This window comes from Vipera ursinii (genome assembly GCF_947247035.1).
Source record: "Vipera ursinii genome assembly, chromosome: 3".
Classification (NCBI taxonomy): domain Eukaryota; kingdom Metazoa; phylum Chordata; class Lepidosauria; order Squamata; family Viperidae; genus Vipera; species Vipera ursinii.
This window is the reverse complement of record NC_139516.1, coordinates 176,516,744-176,530,512: the sequence shown is the minus strand read 5'-3', so window position 1 is coordinate 176,530,512 and position 13,769 is coordinate 176,516,744. Positions and strand designations below refer to the sequence as shown.

Here is a 13,769-nt window from a genome sequence, read left to right as displayed (position 1 = left end):
TCGATATTACACAACCTTTATGTAGCATTCCCTTTAGAAATTCAAGTTGATTAACTAATGAAGTTTTGTTCCCGACCCAAAAGTATATCAGCTAATTGGTTGCCTGTGAGCTTACAGATATATATAATAGGTTATAATAGGTTGATAGATTTCATCCTAGTATAGAAATTAATGTCTTATATGAGTCCAGTCTTTTTCTTTTTCAAAACATAATTTTGGCTAATCTTTTTTTATTTTATTTGAACATTAAAAAGTATAATTTCATGTTTAAATAACAAACGTGTCTAGTTTGGGAACTGGCATGTATTTATGAAAGTTGCACTATCCTGGGGTCATGTGATCACAATCTGTAATCTTCCCAACTGGCTTCTGATACTCAAAGTCAATGGTGGAAATCAGGTTCGCTGAACAACTCAAAGATTCACTTAATAACAGCAGTGATTCACTTAACAACTATGGCAATAAAGGTCATAAAATGGGGCAAAACTCACTTAACTACTATCTTACTTAGCAACAGAAATTTTGGGCTCAATTCTGGTTGTAAATCAAGGACTACATGTAATATAAAATAAATCTCAATGTTGGTTTATTAATATTCACATTATTATTTTATTTGCTTTCTCCTTTTAAACAATTCATTAAATGGTCTAAAACGAAAAAAACAAAATATGGAACTAAACAGATTTTAAGGATGGAAATGTTATCTATGGATAATTCAAACATCCACAGATGTTTACAGTTTACACTTCACAGTTATGTAAAGTTAATCACTTTCATAAAAAGTTTCCTTTTTACAAACTTGAGAAACACATGGAAATAAAACCCCAAGTATAAAAAAATACTGTTATTCTGTGTCTGTTATGATGCCATAGTAGTTTGAGAAATAATAAAAGATGAAAGGCTGAAAGGCTGAGCGCCAAAGAATTGAGGCCTTTGAACTGTGGTGCTGGAGAAGACTCCTGCGAGTCCCTTGGACCGCAAGGCGATCAAACCGGTCAGTCCTAGAGGAGATCAATCCTGACTGCTCTTTAGAAGGCCAGATCCTGAAGCTAAAACTCAAGTACTTTGGCCACCTAATGAGAAGGAAGGACTCACTGGAGAAGAGCCTAATGCTGGGAAAGATCGAGGGCAATAGAAGAAGGGGACGACAGAGAATGAGGTGGCTGGATGGAGTCACTGAAGCAGTAGGCGTGAGCTTAAATGGACTCCAGAAGATGGTAGAGGACAGGAAGGCCTGGAGGAATGTTGTCCATAGGGTCGCGATGGGTCGGACACGACTTCGCAGCTAACAACAACAACAACAAAAGATGAAAGGTCTCACATCAATACTAATATAAATTTTAAAAGCAATTTTTTTTAAATTCCATAACTGAAATTCCTAAAATAGAAGAGATTGTCTTTATACCTCAAAATCCATTACTAATAAAATTATAGAAACTTCCCAAATGCTGACAGTTCCAGAGTGAGAAACCATAAATATTCAGCCTTTCCAACCAGCTAAAAGTCAGCATAATGTGAAGGAAGATAGGTTTTTACATGGTTGTAGAATTCCTGATTCCTGTAATGTTAAGTTGCAGAAATTCCCAGTGTGTTTACAGTTGCTATACAAAGACTATGCTTATTATTATGTTGTTTTACATAGCTGAAGTAAAACCCCTTGGCATCTTACAGTTATTTATTCTTAGCGGCGACTAACTACCCAGGGAAACAGAGCAACTATAAGATTAATTTTAATCTAATTGGATGTATATTCTTTTGAAACTTGGGGACTAAAAGTGTTCTTTTTCTTAATGGAGACTTTTGGGTTTGTTTGTTTGTTTTTTAAAAAAATAAGACTTGAAAAACCACCATATACGTTTTGAACTTAAAAAGCTTAAAATGGTGTTGGTGACATCTTGTGGCGAATTATGGTATTACAATTTGTTATTGCCTAAAAGAGACTTGACTTGAAGCCCAGACTTCAGATAAAATTTGTTTGACCTTGACAGTTACCACCTTTGAAAAAACCAGCTGCAAAGAAGGGATTTCTAAGCGGCTTATCTGGCCTGCTTGAACTATGAATGTATACTTTTCCAGACTTTCAGAGCTATACTTGGGGAATTGCTTTCCTATTTCTCTGCATGAAAAGCATAAGTTATTACACGAGATGATGGAACACCTTGAATTATAAACTCTTACTTGATAAACAATTTCTACTATAAAGACCACCTATAAAACGTGAAATAGATGTCCCATATCCAAAAGACAAAAAAATATTTTTAACGTTTGATTCTAAAGTCTTCAACTTAACATACTATCAAGAGAATATGGATGAAGATCGGGAAAAAATCCTTTCCATGTTGAAATCAATACATGAAACCATCCTTTCAGCTTGTGACAAAATAAGAAGCAACAGAAAGGAACAATGTACTAGCTTAAATATACAAACCCAGATCTTGACTACAAGCAAAGAACTAACAATGCAGAAAACAAAAGGAAAATTGGAACAACTAAACACTAAGACAGAGGACCCAACTGACCAATAGACCCCACCAACTGAAAAATCAGAAAAGGGAGTGACAACAGTGAAAATGGAAAAGACTTTTTACAAATAAAGAAATCAGAATATATTTGAGGAAAAGGGAGAAGAAGAAGATTGAATGGAAGATCAACCTCTCAGGACAATTGTGGGAAAATGGAGTAATAGGGAGGCGATTTAATAAATACCAATGGGCTTGTCCTTCCAAAAAAACTTCAACCAAATGGTCTTTCTTATTCCAAATAATATATATAAAAATAGAGGAAGAACTATTTGATGATTCAAAGGCATTAACATGAAAGGTTAGCTGGGAAAGGAAGAAAGCCACAGTAAGGCTAAAGAAAATAATGGCTTTGATCTATTTGAGGGGATATTATATTATTAATTAGATGGTTGAATATGGTGGAAAATAGATAACTTTTAGAAAATAGAGTAACATTATAATTAAATAGGTAAGATGTGTAATTAGACTATTAGACTTTGGTACGAAAAGGGAAAAAGGGAGAAGTTGAGATAAGGGAAACCTTTGATCACCTAAACATAAAGTACTTGGAAATCATAAATAATAGTGTTTTCGTGAATATTGATGGGACATTAAAGTTTGGGGGGAAGCAATAAAATCACTTTGCATTTATTTATTTATTTATTTATTTATTTATTTATTTATTTATTTATTTATTTATTTATTTGATTGATTGATTGATTGATTGATCGATCGATTGATCGATCGATCGATTGATCGATTGATTGATTGATATACTGCCCTTGTCCCATAGGACTCAGGGCGGTTCACAAGGTTTTTAAAAACAATACAACAAATTACAAAACTTAAAATCAATTAAAAAGATTATATTGACCTTGAAATAAAACCCCAGTTAAAATACAATTAAAATCCCAATTAATATTCTCCGTCCAGGCCAGAGAGCTCAAAGAGCCAGGTCTTCAGGTCACGGCGGAATGAGCGAAGGTCAGGGGCAGTCCTAAGCTCTATATAAGGATATTATATAAGGATATTAACTGCAAATGCAATTAAGATATGTATAGGCTAAAAATTATTGATAAATGTAACAAAGGTGTTTCTATTTAGTTGAAAATAAGAATTTTGTTTGTCCAATATGAGATAGTAGATATTATTGGAAAGAGAGAAGAAGTATTTGATGTTCTAATATTAGATTTAAACTAAAATTTATGAATATTACTGAACTATTGGTTAACCCAGACAACACCTATAATGGTTTTGACTTATTAGAGGGGATACTGTATTATTAATTAGATGGTTTAACATGGTGGGAAATAGATAATTTTTAGAAAACAGAGCAATACTATAATCAAATAGATAAGATGTGTAACCAAAATATTAGACTTTGCTATGAAAAGGGGAAAAGGGAGAAGTTGAGATAAGGGAAACTTTGGTCACCTAAATATAAAATACTTGGAAATCATAAATAATAGCGTTAATTTGAATATTGATGGGAAATTAAAGCCTGAAAAAAAGCAATAACAGGACATTGACTGTGTACAAGGATTAAGTGCAAACGCAATTAAGATATGTATAAGCTAAAAATTACTGATAACTGTAACATTTTTTTTATTTAGTTGATAATAGTAAGAATTGTACTAGCCCAATATGAGATAGCAGAAATTAGTGGAAAAAGAGAGGAAATATTTGATGTTGTAATATGAGATTTATACTAAAGACTGAACTATTGATCAATCTAGTTATCATGTTGCTTGTGAAATACCCAATTGCAAAATGATAAAATCAATAATATTGTAAAAAAAACACCATGATATAAAAAAAACATACTAAAAAGCTGAACATTAAGCAAGTGCTTACAAGTTACACTTTTTATGTCGAAAACAATTGGAAAAAGAACGGTGAATGTACTTATAAAGTGAAAAATTACTTACCAGAACTATATACCGAGGTCTGTATTGGATGGTTCCAAACAAACCCAAAATAACAGCTATTATATTCAGGAAGTTGCCAAGGATGGGAGCCCACTGGAATCCCAGAAAGTCAAAGATTTGTCTCTCCAGTGCAGCTAGCTGTAATTAAAACAAGCCAAATAAATATATCAGAATTAAGCCAGGTTTTCCATCATAGGTAAAGCATTATTGATAAGGGCTGATTCTTTTGAAAAGGACTGATACCCATTTCTTCATCCTTTATTTTTTATTGCATAAAAAAATAAAATTGTTACTAATCATAGCAGCAAAAGTAAATATGGGTCATATCTAAAATCATGTCAGCAGATATCCACTCTTGTTCTCTTCTTTGCATCTGCAAATGTGTGTCACATAATCCTATAGTGCAGATCAGCAGTCCTTTAACAGAAATAACAGAACAACAGAGTTGGAAGGGACCTTAAATCACATGAAGCCAAATGTGAATCCACAGCAAGAGAACCGCTAAAATCAACAATCAGTCACAAAATGTATACTATTGTGCATATGTTACTTGACGTTACTGCACAACAGAAGAAATACAGTTTAAACTACTGACAATATGTCTAATTTTCATATTTCTAACAGGAAACAGAATCTCACATATGACATGCTATACTGAATGGCAATGACTTGCACATATTGACAGCTGACTAAATAAATGAATACTTTAATTTATTTTCATTAGTGTAATTCTATGGATTTTATGAGTGTTTAAAAGTACTATTCACCTGAGTAGTTTGAATAAGTGGTATACAAGTAAGTTTCAAGAAATATATAATACTGCCTTCATAAAAATATTCTTGTCCTGTATTCCTTCTGATGATTCTATGGGAAAATTAAATCAGTTATAAAGTGGTCAGCCAGACAGAATGTACTGGCTGAAACATTCTGGAAACTTATCTTCTCGTGTATGCAGAAGCTTGCTTTACCCTTAGCTACCAATTAGCACAAATTTTATGTTAAGCATCCCTTAAAGCAGATTTCCCTTCTAGAGGCTTCCCTTGAGGACCACCCGGAGGCTCCAACTGGTACAGAATGCAGCCGCGAGAGTTGTGTTGGGAGTCTCCCGATACTCCCATGTGACACCTCTGCTCCGTGAGCTGCATTGGTTGCCAGTTGTCTTCCGGGTGAGATTCAAGGTGCTAGTAATGGTGTTTAAAGCCCTTCATGGCATGGGGCCGGAGTACCTCAGGGAACATCTGCTGCCGGCATCAAGCTCCCTGCGCCCTGTGCGTTCCCACAGAGAGGGCCTCCTCAGGGTGCCACCGGTCAGAGAATGCCGTCTTGTGGCCCCCAGGGGGAGATCCTTCTCTGTGGGCGCCCCGGAGCTATGGAACCAGTTACCGGTTGAGCTCCGGACGGCGCCCGATCTGCGCTCCTTTCGCCGCGATCTGAAAACATACTTGTTTGAGCAAGCCGGCCTGGCATGAGGGGGATTGGTGAGGTTTTTATCATTTTTATTGGGTTTTATTATGTATTAACTGTATTTTAATCGGGCATGTATTTAATTATCTTTTAATTTTTGTACATTTCTGTGTTTTATTCTTGCCCTGTACACCACCCTGAGTCCTCAGGGAGAAGGGCGGTATAGAAATATTAATAAATTAAATTAAATTAAATAACAGACAATAGAAAAGTAATTAAGTGCCCTTGAAAATATGGGCATCATGGGATGAGAAAAGCTGAATGAAATCCTGATCATTTTCACTACCTGAGCACTGAATTCTGATTTCCTCAAGAAGCTCAAAGTAGGAACAAATCATTTTATATCAGAACAGTAATGTTTACTGTCAGGTATGCTACTATGCTTCCTTTCATGTATTAATTATATTTATTGTTAAATATTACATTTTCTCTTGAAGCTGCAGGTGGCTTAGATTAGCATTTTCTCATATTTTATTCTGATAATAGCCCAGTAACCCCATAGTTATGTTTGGAATATGAATAATCTTGTTCCAATCATCCATTTCATTTTCATGGCTAAGTGACCCATTCCTATGATAATAACTGCTTCACCATACTTCCGTGCGATCAAAAATTTGCCTTGAAGGATTGCTAGACCCCATAGAACAAATTTGGGAATCCAAGGAATAGAATAGAATAGAATAGAATAGAATAGAATAGAATAGAATAGAATAGAATAGAATAGAATAGAATAGAATAGAATAGAATAGAATAGAATAGAATAGAATAGAATAGAATAGAATAGAATAGGAAGGGACCCTGGGGGTCTTCTAGTCCAGCCCTCTGCTCAAGCAGGAGAACCTACACTATCTTGGACAGGTGATTGTCTAGTCCAGGGGTAGGCAACCTCGGCTCTTTTATGACTCATGGACTTCAATTCCCAGAATTCCTGAGTCAGCATAGCTGACTCAGGAATTCTGGGAGTTGAAGTCCATGAGTCATAAAAGAGCCGAGGTTGCCTACCCCTGGTCTAGTCTTTTCTTAAAAATCTCCAGTAATGGAGCACCACGATTTCTAGGGATAAGCTGTTCCAGTGGTTGATTGTCCTCACTATCAGGAAGTTTCTCCTGAATTCCAGGTGGCTTCTCCTTGATCAGTTTTCAACCACTGTTTCTCGTTCTTCCCTCTGATGCTCTGGTGAACAACCTGACCCCTTCTACTTTGTGGCAGTCCCTCAGATATTGGAATACTGTTATCATGTCTCCCCTATTTCTTCTTTTTTAAAGAATATCCAAGCCCAAGTCCCGCAGCCTTTCTTCATATGTTTTAGCCTCCAGGCCTTTAATCATCTTAGTTTCTCTTCTCTGAATTTTTTCCAAACTCTCAACATCTTTGTTATATGGTGACCAAAATTGGCTGCAATATTCCAGGTGTGGTCTTACTAGGGCTTTGTAAAGTGGTACTAGTACTTTGTGTGATCTTGATCCTATACCTCTGTTTATACAACTCAGGATTGTATTAGCTTTTTTGCTTGCTGCTGCACATTTCTGGCTCATAGTCAAGTGATCATCCACTAGGACTCCAAGGTCCCTCTCACAGTTACTGTTTTTAAGCAAGGTCTCACCCAATCTGTATTCGTGCCTTTGGTTTTTCCTGCCTAAGTTTAAGACTTTGCTTTTCTCCACATTGAAACTCATTTTGTTGGATAGGGCCCATTGTTCAAGTTTGTCAGATCTTTTTGGATCCTGAGTTTGTCTTCTGGGGTGTTGGCTACTCCTGACAGTTTGGCATCATCTGCAAATTTGATGAGTTTCCCTTCAATTCTTTCATCTAAGTCATTAATGAAGATATTGAAGAGTACTGGGCCTAAGAGAGAACCTTGTGGTACTCCACTGCTTACTTCTCGTCATGTGGAATGTAGTGCCATTGAGGACTACTCATTGAATATGGTTTGTCAGCCAGCTACAGATCCATCTGGTGCTGATGTTGTCTATTCCACCTTTTTCTAGCTTGTCAATTTGTAGGTTGTGGTCTACTTTGTCAAATACCTTACTGAAATCTAAGTATACTATGTCCACTGCATTTCATTGGTCTACTGGTTTAGTCACTTTATTGAAAAATGAGATAAGATTGATTTGGCATGATCTGTTTTTAACAAACCCGTGCTGGCTTCTAGTTATGACTTTGTTTGCTTCTAGTTGTTAGCAGATCTGTTTTTTGATTATCATTTCTAGGATCTTCCCAGGTATTGATGTTAAACTGAATGGTCTGTAGTTTCCTGAGAATCCACATTCACAGCATATCTTCATCCTTCCTTCTCAGTTTTTCCCGATTTGTTAATTTTCTATCAAGATATATTTACACAAATGTTATAACATATTGATAAGGTATGACTGAAAAGACTTAACTTTCATGTATCTGGATTTTCCATTAATAATTATGTAACCTTTGTCTACTGAAAGCAGTACCTAAAGTACTGCTATCTCATGTTTTTTTTTCTAGAAAGAAACTTGATTATCATCAGAGAGTCTGTCATCTCTTCAGCAGCCTGAAGCTTCCTGCTTGAAATAATGAACTGTCCCAAAGGAAGATTGTCATGAGGACTTTTCTGTATGGAAGTCTTTCAAGTATGAAGAATCAGAGACATCCAAGGAGGTTACTGAGTCAGAGATATAAGTCATGCAAGAAGAGCAAGTCCTCCAAAAAGAGAAGTCACCTTCTGGTTGGTGATTCAATTATAAAGGATGTAAATTTAGGAAAGGATACAGAGGTTTTGAAAGAGGTCAAGTGTCTTCCAGGTGCTACTGCCAGTAGAGACAAGAAGAGTATTTTTAAGATAGTAAAAAAATGCCAGCAAGGACTGTGATGTGGATGCTATTGTATATCTTGGCACTAATGATCTGTCCCAAAAAGATGTATTCTTTGTGCAGAATGATTTCCAGAGCTTGGGGCAGGAACTTAACAGGATAGGCTGTAGGCTTACTTTCTGAGAAGTTTTACCAGTGAATTGAATTGAACTGAATTTATTAAATTTGTATGCCGCCCTTCTCCTAAGGACTCAGGGTGGCTCACAACAATAAAAAGTTAAAAAACATAAAATACAAAATTTAAAAGAAGAATTAAACGATAAATTTAATAAATACATAACAATTAACCAAATAAAACCAAATGTAAAACTATAGTCAGTCCAGGCCCGATTGTTGGAACATCCATGTCTTCAGGTCACGGCAGAAGGACCGAAGGTCAGGGGCCATCCGCAGCTCCAGAGGCAACTCATTCCAGAGGTTCGGCGCACCCACAGAGAAGGCTCTCCCCCTGGGGGTCGCCAGCCGGCATTGCTTAGCCGACGGAACCCTGAGGAGGCCGACTCTGTGGGAGTGAACCAGGCGATGGGAGGTTGACAATGGCAGCAGGTGGTCTCACAAGTGTATAAGGAACAAAATGGAAAGGCCAGTGTATAGCTATGCAGGAAGCACATCACAATAGTAATGGGGGACTTTAATTACCTTGACATCAACTGGAAGACAAACTCTGCACCAAGTGGAAGATCAAACAGATTTCTGACAAACCTAGCAGAAAACTTTGTCTGCCAGAAGGGAACTAGGGGATCAGCCATATCAGACCTAATTTTCACTAACAGAGATGAAATGATAGAAGGTGTTGAAACCACAGGAACACTGGAGGGGGGAGTGATCATGTAATATTGGAATTCAACATTCAATCTATTGCACAAGCAATAGAACACAGTCAAACTAGAGTCTTGGACTTCAAGAGAGATAATTTCAATAAACTTAGAGAGAATTTAGGAAGCATTCCATGGATGAGAATCCTCAAGGGGAAAACAACCTGCCTCCAGAAGTGGTGAATGCTCCAACACTGGAAGTTTTTAAGAAGAGACTGGACAGCCATTTGTCTGAAATGGTATAGGGTTTCCTGCCTTAGCAGGGGGTTGTACTAGATGACCTCCAAGGTCCCTTCCAACTATTATTATTATTATTATTATTATTATTATTATTATTATTATTATTATTATTATTATTATTATTATTATTATAAAACACTGTAGCACTGAGGAAATAGTGAATTATCAAGCTTTAGTAATGAAAGAAAAATTATAATGTTCTTTTCCTAAGGCAGCACATTTTGAATCAGCCCTATGCCCTGACATATAAGTGAATGCCTTGGTATGAGCTTCTTCACAAAATAGCCACAAAAGTTTATGTTTGCAGAATAATTGGACTCATAAATGTTTTGGAAGAGTATAAAGAGTATAAAGCAGTTGTGGATATGAAGTTATGTAGATTGCTTATATTGGATGCTTTTGTTAGCTAGTCCAGTATTCTTTTGCCACAGTGATCCATGGCAAAACCACAAATAAGATATACCTGCTATCTCTCCAATAACTGCTATCTAGAAAAATATTAAATGATAAATTGGATTAAAACATCCTTCTCTAATAACCGAATACCTTTTAATTTTTTTAATGTCTGTACAGTGAATAATTACAAATCATTTCTGCAATCTCTTTAAATATTCAGGTATGGCAAGAGCTAATTAACTATGATGACAACTGCACAAAGTGAAAATCTGTTTCTAACAAAAATACTCTGTGAATTAACTTGAAGATACTTAATTTGAATAAAAAAATAATTAAGAACCAGCAGTTACAAATGGTACCATCTCAAAAGCTTTTTTAAAAATGCATGTCATCTGAAAACGTCAGACTGAAATTGGAAATTGGGTGTAATTGGTGGCCATGGATTGAAAGCCTTTTTCTTTTACTTCAGTAATTAACACTCTACTAGTGAGTTTACCCATATAGAAATTGTAAGGTTTTAAATTGATACCTTGATTGAGTCAACTAAAACAGGTAAATACAGTGGAATTTGATGCAACATTTTTTAATGGAATCAGACGCAGGGCAGAGCTGAAAAGCTAAAAGGCATTTCTTGTCTGAATGTCATGTTCAAAAGTATTTCTTTGAAACAAGCAGGTAGGATGGACTTCAATACTTATTTCCCTGACTTCTAGGAAAAATGTTCATAACTTTAGGACATGTATAATTACGATCAATAGTACCGTATGTAGCCCTTGAGTTAAAAATGCCAGTCCCCAAAACTTTTTCTCAGTGAGGAACACAATATGGAATTACATTTTTCTGTTCAAATTTTTTAAAGAAAAGCAGAGTAAAAAAGCTGAGTTTTTCAAAGCTCCTTCATTTTTTTTAAAAAACAAACAACTTATAAATTATTTTGGTACAAATTCCTGCTTAAGGAATTGCATGGTTACCTGGAAAACTGAACTGGGTGATTCTATCATTCCTAATTCTTAAGTAATGGTAGGAGCAATTTACATCTTTTGCAATCCCAGAATCCAATGGGACAAGCTGCTATATACTGTAAGAGTATTGCAAACTACAGGTAACCCTTGACTTACAACATTTTGTTTAGTGACTGTTCAAAGTTACAATGGCACTGGGCTAATCTCAGTGATATACGTAGTCATTAACATAAAAAAATGTAAATCTAGGCCACAAGCCTCTTGTGTATCATGAAAATTCTTACATTGGGAATGAAGTAATGATTGTCTGAGGATCATTCAAGCATATTTATATTGACTAAATAATTTTTAAAATGGCATATTAATCAGCAATCTAGCAAATCCGTAAGCTAGCTATATGAGATGAATAGTAGTGCCAAAATGGCAAGATGACATGTTACAAATTGATCTTATGTTGGTAAGCTAGTAATCAAAATTGTTGCTCTTCTCTTCTATTCTCTTCTATTCATTCTGTAATTTTAAATTAAAATGAATGAAAATTCACATTACTGCACTTGCAGGAAAACTCTACTTTTCATAGCTCCAAAACAAAGACATCTGCCATCTTTACTCAAATGACTGGTTAAATTTTTCTTCTTTTGCAACTATACTTCAATTTTCTTACCCTGTGTTGATGGAATCAATAAGTTATATTGCATATTCCCTTTGTAATAATGGTGATACATGACATTACTCATTGGAAGGTGTAGGAAGGACCATTCACACTGATTTAAAAAAAAAACAACATCGGGGAACAATTAGGAAAATTAGCAAGACAGGCTTATGATTGCCTAACCTCTAGGAAAAAAAGCGAACCAGGAATCACTATCATCCTGTAGGGCAGGGGTGTCAAACTGCCGGCCCGCAGGCTGGATGCGTCATGCTGAAACTGCGCCCACCCTATTGCTGGCAATGGAAAAAAAGTGATATGTCACAACATGCCACGTGATGTTGCGAGTTTGACACCCCTGCTGTAGTGATTCACTTTTAGCAGCACCACTTTTAAAAGTGCTTTAATAATGGCTGTTTCCTCTCTTTGGGAAACCACGTGCAGTGATAGCAAACAAAGCATACCGTCTTGCAGCTGTTATATCCCTCTGAGGATAGAAGGCTATAGAGAGAGTTTCCAACCATTTCTCTTTTTAGACAAAAGCCATCCATATTTGGCAACTTTTAATGACACAGGGAAAAACAACATTTCAATGCACTGCTATTACACTCAGTGGGCTAGACAACTAGCCTTTCCATCAATCCACTTGTCTGATTCTACAATTAATTAGGATGGTCTAATTCCACACCTGTTAGGAGGCAAAGATGCCATGGAGTCAGAACGATTGCACATCTGCAAGGCTATAAAGCTTGCAGAGAACTGACAGCTATCACCATTTTTCTTTTCAGCCAATTATCACCCAATGAGAACTTGGTTGCCAGCCAGTAGTAATAAGTGTCTTATTCACAACAAAAATGCATTGCTGGCTTTTATGTGGTTAACATTGTCATGATTCCTTCTTTTACTAGCATAATAGCTAATCCTTATTTAGGCCCTTTATTAGTTATGTGAGCATGGCAGGATTTTGTTGGGCTACAAGGGAGACTAATCAGGCATCTTCTCTAATCGTCCATCAGCAAAGAAATGCGTTGACTTTTGCAGAAAGTTATTCTATTTGAAATGGAAAATTCAAGATTGCGATATTATAAGTGATGGTAAATGTTTGGCCATTATATAATCTAATCAATAGAGAGTTCAGTTTGATTCAGAATTAGACCTGCATCACCATCCTGAAGTACCCTGTGGATTATTTAAGATGTTAAATTTTATATGATTGATAGAATGAAATAATGGCATAATTGAAAGACAGAAAAGTGTTGTGATATTAGCATATTTTCTACATTAAAGAAACCATGTTACATAGGCAGCACAAAATTTTATACTCAGTAGATTTCACATCATTTTATCTATTGATTTTACATACTTCTCAACTGATTTTGTGCAAGAAAAGATATTCAGAGTGAAAGTAAACAAAGGAAATTAATGCTATCTTCTACTGAACAATAAAATAAGTTGGCTTTTTAAAAAGACAAGCATTAGGGGACAAGGGACAGTCCTGTCTGTCTGTCTGTCTGTCTGTCTGCCTGCCTGCCTACCTACCTACCTACCTACCTATCTCTTGATTGAAATAGTATATTTTATAATGTTGAGTGCCAACCATAAGCTAGAACTCATGTCTCATGAATTTTGAACATTGCTGCATAGAACCTGATAGTTCTGTATGTTGAAACAGGGTTAATGTCTGAAAGCAAAAAGAAGGTGTAATATTGCTGAAGCACCATGCATATTTATGTAGCAATGAAAGGAAGAGACTAATATGTCTGTGTAGTATGAGCAATGATGAAATGCATGCAATGTTTTTAAAAGCCAACTTATACTATTTGTTCAGTAAAAGATCAAAGCTAAACCTAATATTAATGTCCTTTGTTGTTTCTATGTATCCAGAAGCAAAAGGAAATTGCTGCTTCAAGTAGAGACCTTTCAAATTATTTTCAAGGACAACTAAGGGCAGGGCAGGAGACATGACTT

General features: G+C 35.8%; 1 protein-coding gene across 1 annotated transcript in view; it reads right to left on the bottom strand.

Moving 5' to 3' along the window:
- NKAIN3 (sodium/potassium transporting ATPase interacting 3) overlaps positions 1 to 13,769 on the bottom strand; it is a gene marked incomplete at both ends in the record, with an annotated part of 120,528 nt that overhangs the window by 62,011 nt on the left and 44,748 nt on the right. The window contains one exon of the mRNA XM_083361233.1: positions 4,430 to 4,567. Within this exon, the coding sequence (XP_083217359.1) occupies positions 4,430 to 4,567 (138 nt within the window). The remainder of the gene's footprint in view (positions 1 to 4,429; positions 4,568 to 13,769) is intronic.